The following is a 23,789-nucleotide window of genomic DNA, read 5'->3' on the forward strand; positions in this document are numbered from 1 at the left end:
GGATGCACATAGAAACTTAATGACACTTGTCATGGAGCATAAGCCTTTTGTGCATTATGTAAAACGTGGTTAGAATATCTTGCTAAGACGCTGCCTACCATGGGATCAGCTGATTTGCTGTTGTTGTTCAGTAGTTGCACATCAACTTAATGCTCACAGAATATCTCACTTGTTTTCATTACTGTGCAGCCACCCCAATGAAAATAACTAGTCATACAGGCTCATAGAATCATTTAGGTTGGAAGAGACCTCTTAGATTCTAGATTTCAGCCCTTAAACCAGCACTGCCATGATCACTGCTAAACCGTGTCCCTAAGTGCCAGGTGTACACATCTTTGAAGTAGCTCCAGGGATGGTGATTCCACCACTTCCCTGGGCAGCCTGTTCCAGTACTTGGCAGCCTTTTCAATTCAGAAATTTTTCCTAATAACCAGTCTAAACCTCCCTTAGTGCAACTTATCACATATTATTGAAGCGAAGAGGCTGACCCCCAAAGAGGGCTATGCCCTCCTTTCAGGCAGTTGTAGAGTGATAAGGTCTTCCTGCAGTCTCCTTTTCTCCAGGCTGAAGCACCCCCAACTCCTTCACCCACTCCACAGGACCTGTGCTCCAGACCCTTCCCCAGCTCCATTGCCCTTCTCTGGACACTCCCCAGCACCACCATGTTCTTTTTGTAGTGAGGGGCCCTGAGCTGAACACAGGATTTGAGGTGTGGCCTTGCTAGTGCTGATCCCTTTCACAGTCCTGCTGGCCACACTATTCCTGACACAAGCCAGGATGCCCTTGGCCTTCTTGGCCACTGGGGAACACCCTGGCTCATGTTCTGCCAGCTGTTGACCTGCACTACCAGTTCCTTTCCTGCTGGGAAGCTTTCCAGACATTATTCCCCCAGCCTGTAGCACTGCATGGGGTGTGTTGTGACTTTGCAGTTCAGCTCTTGAACCTCAAACAGAAGCACTTTGCCTGGGTAATTATCTGGGTTTGTGCCTGGATTGGTGTTTTTGTCATATCCACATGGCAAGTCAAAACTGAAGTCTTAATCATAATAACTTTTCCTGTTGTAAAACCAGTACATACTGTAGGGGTTAGTCCTGGAGTCAGGTAATTTATTTTATGTTTCTGTTTATAGCTAATCACACTTTTCCTCATTGTGAACAAATTAATTTGTTTCTCTTGCATTTAGGAGCTTCTTGAGAAATTCCCAAGTATGGGGAAGAGATATGAATGTCTCTCTACAATGTCTCTTAAGCTAAAGAGTGAACTGAACAGGCAGAAAGCACTGATAGCTGTGATACTGCCTCAGCTTACACTGGAGCAGAGTAAACAAGTCAAAATGCTTCAAACTAAAAATGAGGAAATGAACACTCGTCTCCAGAAATTATTGACCAAATTGAAGGTATACCAACTTATCATGCTGAATATGTGGATGCTTCATATTGTTTGGATTTGGGTTTGGGGTTTTTTTTAAATAAACTCTCAATGGTAACAGCTAGGATTCTATATACTCTAGCTTTGGGTTTTGAGAATCCATACATTGGAGAAAATATGCTGAGAGTAATTGCTTTACAATCTTAGAAAATGTAAATCAAACTTAGTTTTTAACTGTAGTTCAGCTGCTTTGCACAGAATTATTTCATTAATATTATTCAATTTTAATTGGAAAATGGAATTTCCTTTCTGTACTCTATAAATCAAATAATAGATGACTATTTCTCTGTGGGGGAAAGAGACATGCAAGGTGGCTTGGAGATGCATCCTTACTCTGCAAAACTGCCCAGGTAGTTTGATTTTACAGCCTTCCCCAGTTTGGAATCAGTTTCTCCATTGGGATAAAATTATTAGCAAAAAGGTTAAGGGTAGTTGGGGAAGAATTCCTGTTAACATATGCAGAAGTACAGTGAATGACAGAGTTTCTTCTGTTTCTTTTATTTACCATGAAATATTAAGGCCTGGGTTTTTTTTGATTGGAGCATGGAAAGGAAACATGCACAGGCCTAGAGAGAGGGGCTGAGGTTCTTGAGAGTCAGTCATGTCTACAAATAACCATTAACTTGGAGGCTGAACTAATATTCCAAAGGGTCTCATTTTATAACTTAACACAGCCATTTTAGGTTTAATTTTTTCCATAGCTGGCTTTTAACTTTCATGGTTAAAGATGTTTAAGATTCAACTAGTGAGCTCTGCTAGAATAAAGTTTTAAATCAGCACAATTACAATATTCTTATAGATCCATCTGCACCTTTCACAACTCCAAGAGAAAATAAATATAACAAAGAAGACTTTGTTTTTCAAAGTTTAGATTTGTGTAAGACTGTCTAGGGCCTTTTAGACTTCTTGGCTTTTTTGGAGTCTACAGCAAAAAGCATACTGGAAAAGTGCTATATCAGCTAAAAGGCTACATGTCATTCCTATAATGCACATGTGAACCTGCTTTTCTTAGTCATGTGTTAGTTATCCTGGACATTTAGAGGCTCAGAGACTAAGTAGAATGAATTATAAAATACTGTATTTTAGCTGGATGCAGGGTACCATTTTAAAACAGGCTCACTGATAGATTCTGTGCTTCTGCAACAGCTTCTGTTCAGCTCTGTTTGCACAAAGAGAAGAGAATATCACACTACTGTTCACAAGTATGAAATGGAATTGCTGGAGGAAAAGAGCAAACAAGGTCACCTACAGTCCCAGATTCAGTGTCTCAGAAGATTAATTTGAAGCAGAATGAAGTATCATCTCAAGAGTTAAACAGCTGTGAAGGACTGCAGAGTTTCCACTTGGATGCAGAGGTAATATTTTGGGGAAAAAAATAGACAATAAAAACCCATTCCAAGGCATGGGGTCATGTGGTGGTGGGAATCTAATGGCATTGGCTTTATCTGGCATTCTGGGAATCTAATGGCATTGGCTTTATCTGGCATTCTGGGAATCTAATGGCATTGGTTTTAACTTCTCTTAAGGGCGGGGGGGGTGAAAGAATAGAGATATTTTTTATGCTGCTAGTTCTATAATAAGAAGGTTTTGCTTCATAAAGCAGCTGAAAATAAAATTATTAGGTTAGAAAATAGTTGGGACTGTTATTTACTTATTTGCCCTCTACAATGCATACTATTCAATACCAAGATGACTTGTTCTAAAACAATGGAATAAACTTTTGCTAATAAGCACGTTTTTTTTCCCCTCCTTTCCACCTGCCCCAGGAACATGGATTGTCTTCTTGCTTTCCCAATAGGGTGTAATTTTAAGTCTAGCAAAACTCCTTTTATATGATAATTAGATGCTAAAACAGACTTCCTGCTATACTGATAAGTGAGAGGAAGAAGGTATATTTAGACATGTGATAATCAAAACAGTACTTAAATTTTAATTCCCTTTTTTTTTAAGAGCATTCTCAAAGATGTATCAGAAATGGAAAACGAACTTCTCTGCATAGAAGCGGAGTTAGAGCAGGAAGAAAGTGCTAGAAAAGAAACAATACAGTTCTGGGAAGCTTGTTCAGGAACTCACTGGGATACAGAGGAACTGAAAGAAGAACTAAAGAAAGATAATGAAATACTTCTGCAAGTCTTTAAATTCTGGACGCCTAAAGTGAAGGTAAAATTAAATGTTATAGAATCAGAGATGTATTTTGTGTAAGCACTCTGCAAATGCCTATGATTGAAAACAAAACACAAAAAAGGCTCTTAAATCATCATTGATTTATTATCAGCATTTACTCATACTTAACTGTAAAATGTAGGAATATTTAGAAGATTTTCAAAGATTTTTTAAACTTGAAAAGTTGCTTTCTAAAAGACTTTCTAGATAATAAATGGGAATAGGGTTGTTTATTTGGGGTTTTATTACTCTGAATTCTGGAAAATGTTGCTTTTCTTGCCAAACTTTATCAAAACTACTGTAGCCATTTTTAACTCAGTCAAATTTCTATTTGCATTCCTTTCTTTCTCATGCTTACTGCTTGCCTCTTTTGGAAATCTGGAGAGCATTTTTCAGGGTTTAGTGCACTATGAATAGGATTTCTCAATATTTCATCTTTCTGATTAAATCTTAAGTTTAGCCTATTTTTAAAAGTTTCTTCTGTAGAATCAATAGTCTGTCTTGACATTTTTGGGATTTTGCAGTGTTGGCAAGGTTTTCACAAGAATTCCCTACCCTAATATTATGTAGATCAAAGCTATTAACAAACAACAATCTAGTAAACATTGTCATTTCCTGACAATTGTGAAGTTTTTATTTATCTGTCATGTTAAACATGTGGGTTTCTAGGATAGTCCAATGTGTAGGTTTAATTTCCTTTCGTCAGTGAATACATTCTAGTAAGAAAAATCTGTGAATAATTATGGTTTTCTCTGGCTGACTTTCAAGAAGTCTTCCCATTATAGTTCATTTTGTTTCTTTAATATTAGAGTTTGAGTTAATGCAGAAATACTGGTAAACCTGCAATACATTATCTTGTCTTGTGCCCCTTCCTGCCTCCTGTTCTTCTGTAAATGAAACTGTTCTTTGAGTGATAATGATAGTATATCTGACAGCAAGCATTGTCAAATGGGACACTGAAACAAGAATGTGATAATAATGCAGGCTAAGGTACTTCCTGTTTCTTCACTTGCCATATTTCTAGCAGATTAAAAAATTGTTCTGTGTGATGCTTCTGATTTTCAGATACTCCTTGAACTTTCTTCAGAGCTGGATGCCAGAACTGCTGATTATAGTAAAAATGCTGATGTTGAATTAAAACAGAGAAAAGAAAAAAATGAAGAGTTGCTTCAGGATCTAAACACTCTAAAAGAAAAACTGGCCCCTGGTGGCTCTGCCAGTCTGGCATTAGAAGAAGAAAATTATAGGCTTCATAATAAATTAAAGGCTGCAGAACAAGATAAAAAGGTACCAATACTTGCTTCTAAGGAAAGCTTCTTTAATGCTTGCTTTCTAAGGAAGAGTACTCCAAACTGAAAATAAGGATTGATGGCAACTGTAAATCTATGCCACCACAATACAAATAGAGTACACTTTATTTCAGTAGCTCTTTTATTTCCAAAGTGGAATTTTGAGCTCTTGCCTGTAACATGATTATTTTAATGTCCTGATTTCTGTACACAAATAGATGTTGAATTTAGAAATTCATATGAAAGCTTTTATTTGCTTTTGAAGTATTGACTTTAATAGGGTGATACTCTTGATGCTTCCTGTAAGTATATGGTATTCACTATACATGAAGCTGGAGAAGAATTCTCTATTTAATCACAAGAATTGAGAATTCATTTTCTCTCTTTTTTTATGCCACAGTTACCCTTCTCCAAAACACTTTTTCTTTTCTTAGACTTGAGTGTTCTAGACTATTAAAAGGTGACATAAAACAGTGACTTGGACATGAAGAGTTGCTATAGAGTTGGAATCTGTAGTGTTGGAATTTTTTGTGTGGTTTGGGTTTTTGCTAGTTCTTGCTAAGAGTATGACCATGTGCTTTTACTGTTACTGCTCATAACTGATTGATTGATGTATCTCAATAGGCTATGGAAGTAAAAATTCAGAAGCTAGAAAATGTAATAAATGAAGTGGGAGAAAGTGTCAAAGAGAGAGATGACAGGATAAGCAAGTTACAAGCACAGATAAGAATAAGAACAGAGACAAGTGAGCTCACCCAACTGCAAGCCAGACTGAATGAGGTGGATAAATGCCTCAGGACTGCCTTAACAGAGAAACAGAGTCTTCAGGTATGAGCAAAATACTTCACTCTTCTCTTTCTCCTCTGATTAAAGACACAAAGCATGCTTGACAACAGTTGTAGGTGAAACATAGCTCTCCATATCTCCAGTCAATGTATTTGTTCTGTATGGCATTCCTAGAGTAAATTCCACTTGCTTGTTTAGCAGCCAGTTTCACATTCTACCAGTGCAACAATCAGTGGCAACATTTAGAATCCATATTACAATACTAGAAACTAAATGTGTCACTTGTATGTGATGCATTTCTGAAACACTTGAAACATCTTAAAACTTTTTAAACTGAAGCATGAGCTATTTACTCAACATTTGCATGCTAATTTAGAATTCCCAGATTTATATCTCTACAGAAGTCAGCAAAACTTCCTAAAATATGGTAGCAGGTATAGTGTAGGATACCAACTGCTACTATAGTGCTAGTTGGTAATGTGAGCCACCTTAGTGGAAAATAACTTCCTGCTCCTAGTCTTGTCCTGCAAAATCTAGCAGATCATAGTAAAGATACAAGGTAAACATCCCTTAATTTCATTGCTAAGTAAAAAGCCCTTATTTGTACTAAATATTTTATTTTCAGGCAAAATTAGATAAAGGTGCTGAGCTGTACAAAGAAGAAATTGATCATCTCAAAACACAATTGGTAAAATGTGATCTGGAAAGAATGAAACAATCCAACTCCTTTGAAGTGAAGTAAGTTCAAATTTTATCTTACAATTCTCAACTACTTCATTCTTAGCTTCTACTTTGCTCTTTTCCTACATAATAAGTAGTAAGCATTCAGCTTGAGGTGTTGTAAGTTTTTATAGTGGTTAGAGAAAGTAAAATCTCTGCATACCTTGGGTTGCTTACAAAACTTCTTCCCTATACACCCACCAAAATTTCTCAGTCAACTGTGTTCAGCCATAAATGAAATAACTGTTCTCACAATAGAAGGTAAGGGGACAGCAATAACTGAAAGCACTCTCTACTTCACTAGAGAGAAGGATACACCAAAAATAATTAGTCCAACTTTTGGGTGCACTTTCCAAAATCTAACTGACAACCAGGTTTATCTAGTTTTTCTTGTAAAACATGGGTGTGTCTTGTATTTGATAGCTCATTGGAATTCAGCTGAAACTGTAATAACTATTAAACTGAGGTTTTCTGTGTTTTTTTTTTCCCCTCCCTTTCTGCTTCATATAGACTTGCTAATTATAAAGCCCTTGCAGAGCACCGAGAACAGCAGTTAACAAAGCTAAAAGAAGAACTGAGGAGAGCACACCAAGAGCAAGATGTTACTGGTAAATTCAAGATAAATAGAAGGGACTCTTTCATGTTAAACTCTGAGCTTTGAGGCTAAATCTTTGAAGACCAGATTGAGATGCCTAGTACTCAAAGGGTATGAGGAGAACTGGGTGCATTGGAAGATGAGATGGAAAGTAGATTCCATCAGCTGCATATGAACTGCATTACAATCACAGCAGCTCTTGTGTTTTTCTCCAGCCATGTTTGCCCTTGTGGAGGGATAAGCTGCAGTGGTGGTAGCTCATGTTCCCACTTTCTCCTTGACATATGAATACCTAGTTCTAATCAAAGCTATGACATACCTGGAACAATAACTAGTTTACCTCTAAGTGGCCCAGTGAAGAATCTGTCATGTTTCTTATTATCTCCCTGGCAGTGTGAATAGTGAGTGGGAGGTGTATTTTTTGTAGAAAAAAGAGTAAGTGTTGGAATGGCACTTGTAACCCCATGAAGTTTGACATATAAGACACAAGAAGGAATAGGCTAAAAAATGTATTATTGGTTTGATTTTAAGCACTCTCCAAATTATGCGCACACATATGTATAAATCTGTTTTCTAGTGCTGAAAGAAGCAGATCCTCAGCAATCCCAAATACCCCTTACTTGTGGTGGTGGCAGTGGTATTGTGCAGAGCACACAAATACTTGTTCTAAAATCTGAACAAGCCAAGCTACAGAAAGAGAACTTGCAGCTGAAGAAACAAAATGACCTTCTATTGAGGTAAGTGGACAGCTGACTAGCAGCATGTCAAATCATTTATGTACACTTATGTATTTATTTATTTATTTATTTATTTATATACATTTATGTATTTATTAGTGTTTGTTTCTAGGAGACCTATGGAAGTGAGTAACCATTAATTTTGTATTCCACGTCATAAACTTTTATTTAAAGCTAGTATTTTATGGCTTATAAAGCCATAAAGGCCTTTTGAACTTTAAATTGCTTACTTTCTTAAGAATCTTTTAAATGATGGAAGCTACACTTGAATTGTACATTGGAAGGAATTTCAGTTTAAAAAAAATCCTCTGAAACCAAGACACACAACTATTGTACTGCCATGTCTGTCACACATCATCTGAAAATACAGGAACTCTCTGTTCTTCAGGAATTTTTTCTTAAAGAAATTGCTGTAAACTTTTCTTAATTGAATGCTGGGGTTCTTTTCTTTGCAGTGATGAACTTCAACTGAAAGAGGAACTCAGGAAATGGAAAGAAAGAGCACTAAAATGGAGAGAACGATCCTCAAGAGAAACTACTCGAGAGACAATACCAAAGTCTCCTAAGAAGGCAGTGTCATACTTCTTTAAAGAGCAAATGCCTTCACCCTGCAAGGAAACTGTTTCTCAGGAAACAGTGACTCAGAACCTATCAAAACCTCTGCCTCTGACTTGTCCAACAAATTTCTTTGATAATTCCAACTTGGGTGTGCTAACAGGTACGTAACACAGTGGTAGTGTCCTATAAGATTTTAAGATGCAAAATGTAAGGGATGGCTTGAGATCTGAAACTTGCATGATAACAGTTTTCCTGAATGGTTTGTCATATGACTGTTGAAAAGCTGACCATCTGAGCTGTAAAGCTTCTGTATGCTCTACAGAATCAAAATACCAAAATGAATCCTTCACCTGCAGAAGAATGTACAAACCTTTTTTTCCTTTTTTGCAGTGGAAGTGTTGATGAGTGACTTTTAGAAGTGAATCAGCAGAATATTGTTATTAGATAACTGGTGCTCTAAAATGTTTTGCTTTTTTAACTTTACATTGGTTAAGCACAGATTTTTGGTAAAACTATATAAAGTTAACTGGTTAGCTTTTTTCTGAAGTTTTTCAAGATGGTAGACTTCAGCCTTTGATGTTGCATTTGCTACTCTGCCTGGTCCCAGCTGCAATAATAGCTGTTTTGATGAGAACTTCTGTTCCTCAGCATCACTTCAGATTTCTTATATCTGGCCTGATGACTTTTAGTGACCTTCTGCCCTCATGCTTCTCACAGCTTTCAGAAGGCCCCAGCAGACATGTTGAAGAGTAGCCAGTTTTTGAGGTATTAGTAGCAGGCTTCCAGAAAGAACATGACTCATTATTTGGTTTTGTGATGGCCAACTTGGTAACAGCACAGCTTTCCTCACAACACAAAGCTCCCCAGAGGGAAGCTTTCATAGCTGACAGACAAAACACTAATCAAGATTAAATTGCTGTATTCCTGCTGCTTGTCTAACTAAGAAAGGCTTTAATGTCCTTGTCTTCTGTACAGATACACGACCTGAGGGCACAGAGTCCACAGAAGAACATCTTAGGCACTTGTTTGGGACTTCAGACAGAGATAAAGCCCCTGACTGCAGCACCCAGTAAAGATGCTCTGTTGTAAGCTGCCCTTACAGTGCCTACAGCCAGGATCTGCATATACAAAAGAAAACTGCTTCAGGTTATAAACCATCAGCTGCTTCCATCTTTGCTGTCTTGGAGTTTCTACTTCCCACAACTGGGAAAGCTGGAATATGAGGACAAAGATGGAAAACCAGACGTTGCCCCACAACCTGCTAAGCTGCTGATGTTCTACTTTGGTGTTTTGGTGTGGATTTTTTTCATAGGAAAGAGAAGCTAATGTATTGAAAATAAAAAAGGAAAAAGAAATGGATCACAAACTAATCTACTGTGAGACTTCTCAGTCTCAAACTTTTCATTCTGTCATTCCTAAAACAGCCCTTTTCTGAGGTGTTGATATTTCTATCTTCAGAGTGCTGTTGACTTGGCAAGAAATATTCTTTTTGTTTCTTAGCATGTGGTTTTTGTACCACATGTTCTTTAGGCTAACAAAAACTGCATTTTCACCACAATCTTGACTTCTTTGGTCACTGCAACCGAAGTTACTGATCTTGTGTTTGTAGAGCACACAATCAAGGGTTCCTCCTAAACTCCTTAAAAGTTTCTGCAGCTCAGCCAATTATGGTACAGTGAGTAACTTTGAATTTTGCATAATTTTTTAATATACCTGTCTGAAGTTGTCTATTGGACTTTTTTTAAATAGTAAGCAATGGACTTCACACTCTTCTGCTTCTCTAGTGAAGGGAAAACAAACCAGATCATTGGGGCAAGATGGACTCTTATTAACCTACTTATTTGTATTGTGAGACCTACATTTTGTATGTTTTATGTAAGAAATTTTAACTTGACAATAAAGTTTATTGTGTTAGATATGTAAAAATGGTTTTGCTGTTCACTTGTGCTATGATCCAGGGATGCTGACTGCAACATTGTGTCTAAATGTTACCAAATTAGTCTTTTATACTGATTTCATCACTTCCATCATTATTCTTCTTCTTGTCTCCATCCTCTATAAACTTCTGCAGTAATTACTTGTGCAGAAATTTACTATTGTCAGAGTTTTATTTAATTCTTTGGGTCTATCAGAAAATGGTTGAAGTCTAAAATATAGATCCTCCTCTCTTTCCTGCCCTCCAGTACCAACTAAACAGGAATTGGGCACTCAGAACCTGTGATCAACTCCATTAAGGATGAAATCATCACCGTGAGATGAGAAAGGATACCTAAGGAAGATACCTGCATCAAAAGCATCATCCTTATTTTATAGGAATAAATCTCTGTGATGCTAGGTCCTGTTAGGCTCACCCAAACTGACAAGCAGATGGCTCCACTGACATGTTCCTGAGCATTCAGCAGTTACTGGAACTGGAGGAGGCACACAAGGATTATATACCTGATGGAGGTACTTCTTCAGTAAAGAATCAACCTTCTATTTACTTTTAATGGCTGAAAACTGCCACCTACTGTACCTGTAAGTTGCAAGGATTTATCTCAATCTCTGGCCTGGAATGTGTTTTGGAAAGCTTTTAAAAGCATGATGATATACAGGTTCCAATACCATTACAGAGTTGGGCATGGCAATGTCTTCTTTCTGACCACAGCCACAGGTATTTATTTCCTGACAAGGATAAGGATAAATGCAAAGTGCTGGTAGGTCTGTGGTGGTTTCTTTTTTTTTTTTTTTTGGAGTTTTTTTTTTTGGAGGGTTTTGTTTTTTTTTTTTTTTTTTGAGGTTGGTTGGGAGTTTTCTGGGTTTGTTTTGGATTGTTTTTTTTGTTTGGTTTGTTACTTTTTTTTCCCACTATGATGAACGAGATTTCCTTTGGCCACCAGCATTTTGTTGTTCTAATAAATGAATTAGATTGATTTTTTTTTTTTTTCTTCCAGATTTGGGAATGAAGGTGTATATATAGATCTACCTCTTCTATATACAATTTCCATTGGGTTTTTTTGTTAATTATTACTTGCTTGGAACAACTAGGTTTGGTGATTTTTCTGGTGATTGAACTAAAAAAAGCAGGAACTTATTGCAACAGGTGGCAAAAGCTTAGGGGCAGAAGGATAAATGCTTTTAGCAAATTAGGTTCATTACAGGTTTTGTTTACTGGGGAGCTGATTTAGAAAGCTTTAAAAAGAAAGAAAACCTTAGCAGAAAGACAGGATAAACTGAACTTTTGTGTATGTGTGTCCCATTTTATCCACAGAAGTGGCTTTTCTGAGAACCAACTGATGTTTAGGCAGGACACTAAATTCCTTAATAATGCTATCAGGTAGCTTTAAGTCTGGTGTGAACTTATAGCTAAATTAGTTTGTTCTAGAATTTTTCAGTCTAATGACATTAATTCTGCTTAAACATATGCAAGTTAAACCACTAGAAACAAAAGATAAGTTGGCAAATCTCCAGTTTAGCAACAATAAAAAAATAGTCACATAAGTTTTGTCCTGGTTTGGAATTTGATAATTTACATTGCAGAAAGACATTGCTTGGAAAAACAGGTTTGTGGCCTTTCGGTGGAATCCTACTGATCTCTTGAATTCCCATTGTAAGAGTCAGCTAATGCTGGTGATACTTTTGTGTCCTTTCGTGTGCAGGAGAAAAATCACACTTTTTTAAAATCCTCGGTTTCACTAGATGGCAGCATCTCAATATTTCAACAGGAAATTACGTTCGTCTAGAGAAACTTAGCAGTTGGACTACAAATCCCAACAAGCACAGGGGGAAAAAAAAAAAACAACACAGAACTTCCCTTTGTACAAGGGCCGGTGAATATAGCAAAGCTGTTCTAGATCTCTTGGTGAGTGACTGTATTAATATTTATTTGTAAAGGCTTCATAGAACCAGTATGGCAAATGTTCATTGAAAAATGTATTTATAATGCATTTTGCTTCCCACGTGTCAAGGCATTTTGAGGAAGTACTTGAATTGGTCCAGGTGGCTTTTGGAAAGAAAAAAAATTCTTCCATTACGTTGCTTCAGAAGTCTCATTTGTTGAATGTGTAACCTTCAAGAAACAGTTTTGGTGCAACTTTTGTTAGGAAAAACATCTAACAAAACAGAATTTCTGATCAAAATAAGAGAAAAGAATAATTTATTCAAAAAGTAGGATACTAAATTTGACTCAGTAATCTGAGTCGCAGCATGGATTTGAACATATCTAGAGGACAGCACTGGCTGCTAACATAGGGAAGATTATGGTACCTTTAATTTCCCAGTGAAGTACTTGGTGTGTTGGATTTATGTGTATATTTAAGGACTTTGTTCTTATGACACCTTTCTACACCCATATCTACATAGACGAAGTTGCTTGGAGGAGTATGAGAATGCAGCAGTTTTGCTTATGGGGAACCCAATTAACAAACTCCAGATATTTCACTGTGACTAGAACACAGGGACCTCACTTTTTAGGAAGTTCTTTGAGATTTGGTATTTGTTTTCACTTGTATGCCTGCATTTTTGTATGCTGTATTTTGTTAAACCTAACACAGCACTTGAACAAGGCTGTATTTTGACTTTTGGCTGCTCCACCTAGGCTAAGGTAGCAACTCCTAGAGGTTCCCTACTGCCCCAGGCACACTCAGTGTTCCCTGAAAACAGGGAACAAGAGGCAAGACTGGGGGCTTCACTCCCCCCTCACTTTCCTGCCTCACTGGGACTGGGAGCCTGCTGTGCTGGAGGATTCCCAAGACAACTGAGGGCAGATACCAAGGCCAGGGCATTGTGTGGAATGTATTGCAGTCTAGGACATGGAAAAGTTTGTAGAGAAACAGAAGACAGACCTGCTTTCTGAGAATACCACGGATAGTGGAAACACTAGATGATGAATTATTGTACTGCTGTTTCATCCTGGCTTTTTTTTTGCGTTTAAGAGAAAATAAAATCCAATTTCTGTTATAATGAAGCTTAACTTCTGAGCTCAAATGCCTTTTGACTTCTTGAAACCTTTATGTACAACTAAAAAAAAGAAATAGATGGGGCAGCCCTGCCTCTCAGAACTCTGGAAAACTGAGGGTCACAGGATGGCAGAGGTACACCCTGGATTGTGTCTAGTTTTAGAAATGTGTTTGCATCTGATTCCAGGGGGCGGGGAGAGGCAGTGGGGATGGTGTTGGCCTCTGTTTGTTAAATGTCTGTGCCATCCCGTGCAGGTCAGCACCATGGGGCGGCTGGATGGGAAGATCATCCTGTTGTCTGCAGCAGCACAGGGCATTGGCCGAGCAGCTGCTATTGTAAGTTGGAAAATGTTTGTTCTGCTGTGCCTGTGCAAGGCCTCTCATTCTAGCTTGTCCAGTGACACCTGCACCAAACCAGTTCTTGAATTAATAAACCACAGATGATGCTAGAAGCACACAGTGAAAAAATCAGGGAATAATGTAGCCACTATGCTGTATCATGCAGGCTTTGTGCTGTTTCAATTTATGAAAATCTTCAACTCTGAGTGGAGATGTTAGACAAGGATAAGAACCAGATTTGAGGACAGCTGCATCTGCTTTTTTAACAATATATGGTTGGTACTGCCTGTACCTTTTATTCAGCATCTCTGTTGCTTTGTTCTGGGAGAAAATAGAGATGATAGTGGGAATATTTCCTGGTCCAAGGCTGGTTACTGTGAGGATCCCTTACAGTAAAGCCAAGGTATTTTACCTGTATTCATGACTGAAATAACCAAGTTCACATGATACTAGCACATTGTTCACAATGAGCAACTGTAAGAAACCCTTCACGAATTTTGTTTGATTACTGTTAAACAGAATTTAAGGTATGTATTAACTTTCCAGTTTGCTTTTAACTCCTCTTGACCAGTTCTTCTCCTACTACTTCCCTTTTCCATGGCAAATAAAAAACCCAGTAGAATCATCTTGTTATCTCTGTAATGTAATTAACAGCTCAGGAAAAGCTCCTGTAGCATTTTTGCCAGACTGGTTAGTTTCTCATGCATGTGGCTGAGAACACAGAAGACTGCTGATCTTGGATCTTACATGAATTACTCAGTCCAAGGAGCAGGTAATCCTCCTGATGGTTTCACTTTGTAAATACCCAACCAACCATGGAAGGCTGGTATGGTTAATGTCACTATGCTCTTAAGCTGCACCTGGGACACCTATTTTGAAGATAAGGGGCTACAGTCAAGATGTCAGAGTACTTTTGACAGACTTCCTTAGCTGTTGATTTATCAGTAATCACAATAAAAAGAGGTTTTTGAGGAGTCTGTCAAGAATGAACCGGTGTCTCTGGTTAAATATCAAAAGTCATGCTGCTTTTAATATTGTTCTATTCCAATTACTTGGATACAAATGATTTTGTTTTAAAAATCCTGGTTTACAACTTCTGCCTTTACCTGTCAAATTTTGTGACTTTTAATTTAAATCTAACAATAGATTTAGATTAGATTTAAATCTAACAATACAGACAGTTCTAGCCCCATTGCTTACTACTGCAGCTAATAAGGACATTAATAATTTCCATTATCTTAGTCTGGTTACTGTTCTTATACTTTATTTATGGATTCCTTCCTTTAGGGAAAACACCTTAAATCTGTCTTATCACAAAGTTAAATAGTTGTCTGCAACTCCCTGATATGCCCAGAATGAAAACTTAGAGATCAGCTGCCTTCAGCTTGGCTTGGCTCCTATTTCAAGCCAAAAAGCACCTGAAAAGAAACAGATTTTATTTCTGGTATGACCTGGAATATCTAAATATAAACTGTTTCTGTGTTCTCCAGGCTTTTGCTAAAGAAGGAGCCAAAGTCATTGCTACAGATATCAATGAGTCTAAACTGCAAGAACTGGGGAAATATCCAGGTAAATGACCCTACATCAGGCATTAGTTCAGCTCTTACAAGTTTTGTGTAGGCTATCTGAGATACATTTTGAGGATAGGAAAGCTTGAAAAAGACAGGAAAAAAGAAAAATATCCAGACTAGTTTTTTCTGATGTTTGCATTGCTTTATCCTGCGGTGTGAAAGAACAGAGATTTGCCATGTAAAATATTACAACATCAGAGTATTATTCCAGACATGTGGAATAACCGATTTTCTTGTGTCACAGAAGAAGTTGATGTTTGCTGGAACAGCACCCATTTCAGTTACCTTTTGCCTTCACTAGGCTAATTATCAGGTGCATCACTCTGGAAGGCATGGGATGTTTTTTTCTCTGATCAAGAGAACAGCCCATTATACAAAAAGGTAGACCTAGTGTCTTGCATTTCTATGGTCCATACTTGGCCTGTCCTTTTAATGCATTCCTTACTGTCCTATAGAATCCATATGTCTTCAGAAATGTAATTCTAGCAACACTAGATATGCCTATTCTGTTGGTATAAATGTTCAGGCCTGAAGGTTGTTTTTGTACTGCCACCACAGGAACATGCTTCAAGGAGCAGGTTTTGCACAGGTGTGTTTCTAATCACAAGTGGAATATTAGGTTAAAAAGTATTTTTTCAATATTGAAATAAAAATAAGACTTGGGTATAGTTCACAGCTCACAATGCTTCTAACTTGATTTGAGAGAAGAAAGTGGATTTAAAGAATTCCTACTAAAGGCTGACAGTAAAATACAAAAAACCACAGCGGGCACAACTTTTAGCATGACTATGAGGCTCTGCCAACTGGAGCTCACAACAAGAAATCCCTTTGTAATTGTTTGGGAACTTGAGGGCCTTTCAGGTTCCTTCTGAGGGTATTTGGGAAAATGTTATGTTTTTTTCCTCTGCTAGTATGCTCACAAGGAAAGAAGTAATTTTCCATATACTCAGAGCCATTTCCATCCTTTAGACATAAGATTAGTCAATCTATAATTCATCAAGACTTGTCACTTTGAGGTCTTTGAATTTTATCCAGGAGAGGTAATTCCAATGTGATGTTAATCACCAGCCTATAGTCTGATCAAATGCACAAATCTCTTCAAAAGTGTCTCTACATTTAACTAAGGCACAGAAAGCCTTTTCATGGAAACCAAAGCTTGTTGCTTTGGTTTCAAAAAAACCCAGGATTTTATCCATTTCAAATCAAATTCTCCTTTGACAGTACTCAGATGCTTTACAGACAGCTTTACAGTGTTTCATGGAATCATATCTGTTGGGTTAGACTTTGGGAGGCTGTGTAGTTCCATCTAGTGCTCAAAGTGTCACTGGTTAGAGCAGGTTGCTCAGGGCTATGTTTAATTAAGTTCTGAACATCTCTAAGGATGGAATTTCATCTGCAGGACCCTGTTCCAGTGTGACTGCCCTCATAATTTTAATAGTTTATGCAAAATAATTTTTATTAATTAAATTATATAAAGCTCATTCATAATATCATCAACTACACATGAGAATGTGGCATGTAGTGGGACTGTAAGGCACATGTAACTAGTTCCAGGTGTTATTCTATGGTAATGAGTGTGAAAGTTTATTATGATTATATAAGTTCTCTAATTCTTCTGTGTGAGACTATAGTGGAATTCAAACTTATTTGGAATGTTTTTATAGTAAATTAAGCTAGCTCATCTGCGTGTCATGCTGTATAGCAATTAAAACAGTTGATCATTTTAATTCTCTCCTGAAATTTTAAATAGCATCATATGCTGTCCCAGATTAACCGCTGCACTAACTTAATCATTGAGTGAATTGAATTGTAAGTGCTATCCTCAGCACGTCAGAAGAATACTCAGCTAATCCTCAATTAAATACATTGAAACAAATGCTGTGTTTTTTCTAGGCATTCAGATACGGGTTCTGGATGTCACCAAAAAGGAGCAGATAGAAAATCTGGCCAAGGAGATTGAAAAGATTGATGTCCTCTGTAACATTGCAGGGTAACCAGAATCTCTTTGCTACTACTGTTTTTCCAGTTTTCCCTGTCCTCCAGAACTACTTTCTATTATTTCAATGCATTTTATTTGTTATGTTTTAATGGATTTTATACTCTTAATAGAAACCTCCATGTGTTTCCATCAAAACTGAACTTGTTTGCACAGCCACATAACCCAGGCCAGTATAGAACAGCTCTGGAACTTTTGTTTTCCTCACTCTGTGGGTACCCTGTACTGATGGCTTTGGCCCTTCTAGCAAAACAGTGAACAAAGCCTGTCAGTCTGCTAGTGTTTTTTTTTTTTTTTTTGGTTCTTCTGTTGCCAATCATTTTGTTGCACATATTGAGTCTGCTTTGTATCCTTGATATTTACCAGAAGAAATACACTGCTGCTTGCATTCTTCAAAGGAGCTCTTATCTCCCTCCTTTAAAGGTTGGAAAAGTTAATTGCTACAAAACAGCGGTGGGAAAAGAGTCACAGAAATGTAAGCCACAGACAGTAATCCACTTCATGCACTCATTCTAGGTTTGTTCATCATGGAACCATTCTTGAGTGTGAGGAGCAAGACTGGGACTTCACGATGAACCTCAATGTTCGCAGCATGTACCTGATGATCAAGACATTCCTCCCCAAGGCAAGGCTTGGCTGCCCATGACTTTTAGTCTCTGCTGCATTGTTTAAAGTATGACAGATCAGAGTTGCTGCCACTGTGGCAGTGCACAAAATACAAGCGTGCCACTTTGGATAGGGGGGCCCTTAGAGTATAGTAATCCTACTATTAAACATTCTCTTCATTGCATATTTCAAGTAGACAATTTATCTAAAGGATATGGTAGAGAGGATTTATCTGGGGAGTTGGCATATGTAAACTAGCTAAAATACTCAGACTTTATGCAGAGCAGTGATGGAGTCATTGCAATACAGTGCTAATGTATTCTACTACAGCACACAGCTGCACAATGCCACTGCTACAAAGTATTAATAAATCATCTATATTAATATGAATTTTGTACAGCTCTGGAGACTATCTTGTGAAGAAATTCAGGGATGCTGATTAGAGCACAACAGCCCAGTGAATGTAGCAGCTCCAAGATGCTTCTTGGTTTTTCCATAATCACTAGGTTTGGGTCTACAAAACCTTGTGCACTGGATGAGGTGCTTGCATTCCCATAAATGCAAAGGCCAGATTTGAAAGCTGTGACTATGACTGGATGACAACTACTATTTTCAGTGTTGTTCCAGTTCTTTTTGCTTGGTTGGTTTAGTTTTTAGTTTGTTTGGGGGTGGTGTTTTTCTTAGCTGAACTTAATTTTCAAAGTTTGGGGGTTTTTAAGAACTTCAGGCATATCAGATTTTAGGATGCCTAAAAAGGTCGTAAGTTGAAGAAAATTACAATTCATAGATGCTAGAGTGCTAGAGTGTTGTGCTTTAGTCTTCTCCAAAACAAGAAGAGTTTGAGTGGGATCAGTGAGTTGCTGCATTGGTAGATGGTATGGGCAGATGTCTGTGTGGTGTAACTTCTGTCGTGACAGAGGGCAATGACTGAGAGGTGGCAACCTAGGAAAAAATCCTTTCCTGGCATAGTGTTCAATCCTGACATGGCTCAGGGGAACTGAGGGAGAATTTCAGATTCTGCTTTACTGCTTCAGTCAATGGCACCTACCCATGCCAACTGAGCTTTGTTGCCCTGTGTATCAAGTAGGGCTGTTCTGGGTGTTGCTGTGGGCTGTTTTGCTGAACCTGCAGATGACAAAACAGTTTGCATTTGAGTGACATAAGTACTCTCTTTGCAGATGCTTAAACAGAAATCTGGAAATATTATAAATATGTCTTCTGTGGCATCCAGCATCAAAGGTCAGTAGCTTGCTAGAGTTCCTTATATAAATATGTAAATTTATATAGAATTCCTTATATAAATAAAGGTGATGGATATACAATATAAATATTGTGCCACCTTGAACTTAGAGGACATTCTAAATTCAAAGCTATTTCTAAATCCTGTGGAGGGATCAGTTAGGAAAAAAAAAAAGGGAACACATTCAACTCAAACATAAATGCAAGGAGACAGAAAATTGTAGACACTCCAAGATCCTTACCTCTGAGCTTTTTTAATATTTTGTAGCATCCTTTTTACCAGTATGTATTAACTAAAAAAGTATTACTTCCAGTGATATCTTCATACATATGTTCTTCAGAGATATAATGAAGAAATGACAATTATATATAAGTGCTGTAACTCTGCTTTCAAAAGAAGCCTGATCATGACTAACAGATGGATTTCTACTGTTCCTAAATCTTTGCTGCTTGTTACATTTTCTAGACAAGTCCCCAGGCTTACACTATTGAAAGATTGTGTGCTTTCCTCTGGTCTATACCTGAGTAGAATTCTGGCAGTTGGCATTCCAGCTAGCCTGCCCTTATGGAGAGGCTACGGCTGCTACAGGAAATGCTGGAGTCCAGAAGCAGGTGTATATTGAACAATCTTGGCTCTTTTCTTCCTTTATAACTCTGTTTCTGTGCTGCCTTGACATGGACCTTCTGTCAGGAGTTGTGAACAGGTGTGCCTACAGTACCTCAAAGGCAGCAGTTATTGGGCTAACAAAGGCTGTGGCTGCTGATTTCATTGAACAAGGCATCAGATGCAACTGTGTATGTCCTGGTAAGTGTTCTTACATTATCCTGTGAACGAGTCTGGCTTTTTTAACAAAAAATAGACTTGCAAGTGGTAACTGATGTTACCAGCAGTCTACAAGAACATAGCAGGCTTGAAAGGCTTAATATAGAAAAGTTGTTGTTCTGTGGTTAAACTGGATGTTTAGTCTGATTAACCTAGTATCTGCACTTTACACATACATTACACAGTAATTGAATGGTTCTTTTCAAAGATGCAGTCTCAGAAGTTAGAAGCAGGCAAGAGCTAGCTAACAGTATGACCATTGTTTAACCATACAAAAAGTATTGAAACTAATTCTCAAAACTCTTGCCTTCTACAGAAATTTAAAACTCTGTGCTCTGTTGGTGGCTTTGTAGTCTTTCTCCTGAATTATATTGCAAAGTTACACATAGGTGTTAAGACATACAAATAGAACAAATAAACTTTTGTTGTGATTGCTGATGCAGTTGATTTTTAACACTGAATTTAAAATTTTGCTTAGGAACTGTTGACACACCATCTTTACAGGAAAGAATCCAAGCCCGGCCTAACCCAGAACAGGTGAGAAAGCAATTTATTAGCTTGGTCACAAGTATATATGTTTAACTCTCTTTTAAAAAAGAACATATAGTTGCACTTCTGCCCATATTCAAGAATGTCCTCAATTTCAGAGTACTGTGGATAACTTAACATTGCTGTCTCCTTTGAAAGTGTGGTCAGCTTGAACGCGAGACAGAAGCCTTACAGCCAGCCCAGAACTGAAGCCTCAGAAGGATAGTATTGGTTAGTGAATGCACAGGGGATCTCATCCAGGGAAGCAACTTCAAGTGTTGGTTACAGTATCCAGTGCAAAAGCAGAGGACATTTTCTATTGTGGCATGTGTCAGCCACAAGGAAGTGCAAAAATAGCACAGACAGAGCATTCTGGCCTATGCATTTCCACATTATTTGGGATGCTTAACCATCATTATTAGATAATGGTAAGTTCTCATTTGAAGGACATGGGAATATCTACCACCAAAGGAAGAAGGATTTAATGTTGGCTTTATTCTAGAATCAGAGATTTTGCTGCTTTCTAAAAGTCTCCTTATATTTTTCAACCTGAAATTCACATCCCTGTTGATTTTATGTTTTTCCAGCTTTAATTCCCTACTTAGTGCCCTAAAGGAAGTTATGACTAGAAGCCTGTTTCCAATACTGCTTTGTAGATGTCAGTAGGTAAAAATAATTGGGTTTTATTTTTGATATACCAAATGCTCTTGCATATCCAGGCACTGAAGGACTTTCTGGCTAGACAGAAGACTGGCAGGATGGCTACTGCGGAAGAAGTGGCCCATCTCTTTGTGTACCTGGCCTCTGATGAAGTAGGTATAGACAATGAAATGTCCTGTCATAGAATCCCATACTACTTTGTAACTTCCCAGTAAAGAGGGTATTTGTTTCAGGACAATTTCCATTCTCTTTGAGCTGGATTATAACAAAAATAAAAACCAAACTATGTTCTTTTACTGAGTTCATCCTGCAATACAAAAGGTGTTCAGAATGTTGACAGTGATTGCAAGGCATTATGTATTTGGTGCCATAGCCTGGTGGTTGCATATCACCTGAGCAAACTGACTGACCCCAGGTCATCCTGAACGGCGGACAAAATGAGCTTGTCAGCTTTACCAAGCTTGCACCATGGCTAGATCATGTTTTAAGGAGGTAAAATTAGTAGAGCTGCTGGAGATTTTAGCTAATGCTCAGGGTGAATCTGCCATCCCAGCATAAGGAAAACAACAGACCCACTGTGGATGTTACACACCAGATTCCAGATGACCACTGCAAACAGCACCAACACTAACGAGCACACACCAATGTTATTTCAGCTGCTATGAATTTACTGAGACTAGAAACTGGACTGGATTTGTCTGGACATGTCCAGCAGTCCTAATGTCCATGTCAAAATACTTCAGTGGATTTAGTTCAGTATTAACGTTGCTATCTATCAGTAGTCTGTTTCTCAATTTCATCTTGGGTTTAGTATTTCCATAATGCTAATAATTTTTCCAGTCTCCTCATAGGGTTTTCAATGGTGTGTAAACAGAATTCCATTTTTTCAATGTATTCAGCACGTTTCAGCAGTGACATAAGGAAGAATGTCAACAGTTCAGTTGCTTACCCCACTATCCATATAATCTAAGTTTTTAGTTAGGTCCCATTATAATTATTGGCTGACCTGGTCAGATTCTGCTCAGCTGAACGGACCTAATAACATCACAGTGTGAGGTATTCACGACCTGCAGGTAAGATATCTAAAGTCTAGCTTTTTTAAATTTGTACTCTCAGGATGCATTCTCATCTTAATGCCTCTAGTAATACTTTTGCCACACTTCCTTGAATTAAGTAAAAGGCTTCAATTTCTGTTTGTTTCTATTTAGATATTATATTACTTACTCAGGTATTTTTGTAAAACAAAAAAAGCATATTTTTTAATTTAAAGAAAGTGTTTCCCTATAACTAATAGCCATGAAAAATTACTTGAAATCATTGTTTATTTTATGTAATTTCAGTCTGCCTATGTGACTGGTAATGAGCTAATCATCGATGGAGGATGGAGCTTGTGATTGACTCTACCTGCAAATGGAAATTCATGCTATGATGGGCAAAAAATGAGGATGGTGTTTCTTGCCAAGATTGAGATCATGCATGTGATGTCTTTCCAAACAAATTTGCTATTTCTAGATTGATCTTACTGATTAACTTTTCCTTAAATAGAGAAATAGTGGAGTAAAACATACTTCACGTGGCTTCAAATTATGGCAGCTCCAAAAACATGAAAGAACAGCAGTTTAATGTTTAAGATTTCAGGAAGCCAAAAATATTGTTCAAGTTACAAAATCTGAGTTGTGTTTTAAGCAAAAGCCGAGTGAAAGGAATTAACTATTATATTTAGTCTCATCTTACTAGGTATTTGGAAGCTAAATACTCACAATTAAATACTCACAAGAACAACTATGCAAGGGCAATACTCTAGCAGGTATAGATGGGGGTATATGTGAGAGGAGTACTCTTAAATATATGGGTGGATTTTCAAGAATATGCTTGACTTGAAGCACAAAAGCAAAAGGAGTGGATTTTACCACTCTAGATAGAGCCAATATATTTGTCTCCAAAATGATGAACTAATATTGGACAAATTCTGTAAAATCTGTTGCTAGGTGCTACACTGTGGTGCTCTATGCCTTATTCTCAAGTACCAATACAGCTCACACTAAAGCACAAGGCAAAATTTCTCTGCAAAGGACTGTTTCTACAAGAGTGTGTGCTGATGTTTTTATTGTGATAGCAACATGGTAGCTTTGATTCATGAAATAGAAACCTATTATTGTCAAGTTTCATACTCTGGGGAAAAAACATATGTCCTGTCCCAGAGATCTAAGGCAATGAATAACCTGAATTCACAAAGCATTTGTTTTGCTAACATACTGCTTAAAACCAACATGAATTACATGGTCTGACTGTGATGGTTACCTTTAACATTTATCTAGTTCATAAATGCAACTCTATGTAATTTAATACATATCTTCATATATATTATAAACATATATATGTGAGGGAGCAATTAAGGACTAAATGCTACTTAATATGATTCATCAGTAATCAAAGCACAGGGAAAATGTACAATGTTGTTTGTGTGTTTCTGTAACAACAACTGCCATGTTTATAAAATTATTGCTTAAGCTCTTCAATATCAGCTGAAACATTAATATAAATTACTTGATTTCAAAGATAATGAAACACATCTAGTTAACATCTTGCCTCTTATTTTAAAATTATTGTATGTAAATCTAGATTTTACTAATGAGAAAAATATTGTGAATGTTGGCTTCATTGGGCTTATTATGGGCTTAATGTTTACCTTTAATCATGGTTGGAGCATTTTGACCTTGTGTAGTTTGTTTATAGGGTTTTAGAGAATCTAATATTTCAATCAAGTGACCCTGGCAGCCAAGCAGGATCAAGTTGGGGCACAAATCCAAAATG

The 23,789-nt window shown here is 37.5% G+C and overlaps 2 protein-coding genes across 2 annotated transcripts in view; both read left to right on the forward strand.

The window, feature by feature from the left end:
- CENPE (centromere protein E) overlaps window positions 1-9,468 on the forward strand; it is a 42,477-nt gene extending 33,009 nt beyond the window's left edge. Inside the window, 11 exon segments of the mRNA XM_054514573.1 lie at window positions 1,184-1,396; window positions 2,575-2,704; window positions 2,707-2,783; window positions 3,379-3,588; window positions 4,657-4,878; window positions 5,505-5,708; window positions 6,292-6,404; window positions 6,897-6,994; window positions 7,559-7,718; window positions 8,174-8,436; window positions 9,252-9,468. Of these exon segments, the coding sequence (XP_054370548.1) occupies window positions 1,184-1,396; window positions 2,575-2,704; window positions 2,707-2,783; window positions 3,379-3,588; window positions 4,657-4,878; window positions 5,505-5,708; window positions 6,292-6,404; window positions 6,897-6,994; window positions 7,559-7,718; window positions 8,174-8,436; window positions 9,252-9,349 (1,788 nt within the window). The 3' untranslated portion in view covers window positions 9,350-9,468.
- A 2,581-nt stretch (window positions 9,469-12,049) lies between these two features.
- BDH2 (3-hydroxybutyrate dehydrogenase 2) lies at window positions 12,050-23,556 on the forward strand. Its single transcript, XM_036381762.2, has 10 exons — window positions 12,050-12,117; window positions 13,469-13,549; window positions 15,043-15,121; window positions 17,017-17,113; window positions 17,636-17,744; window positions 18,904-18,964; window positions 19,656-19,769; window positions 20,266-20,324; window positions 21,035-21,127; window positions 22,316-23,556. Exons 2-10 carry the CDS (start codon window positions 13,478-13,480, stop codon window positions 22,367-22,369), a joined length of 738 nt encoding a protein of 245 aa, XP_036237655.1. The 5' UTR covers window positions 12,050-12,117; window positions 13,469-13,477; the 3' UTR covers window positions 22,370-23,556.
- Window positions 23,557-23,789: the final 233 nt, after the last annotated feature.

Source organism: Molothrus ater, chromosome 4, assembly GCF_012460135.2.
Source record: "Molothrus ater isolate BHLD 08-10-18 breed brown headed cowbird chromosome 4, BPBGC_Mater_1.1, whole genome shotgun sequence".
NCBI lineage: Eukaryota > Metazoa > Chordata > Aves > Passeriformes > Icteridae > Molothrus > Molothrus ater.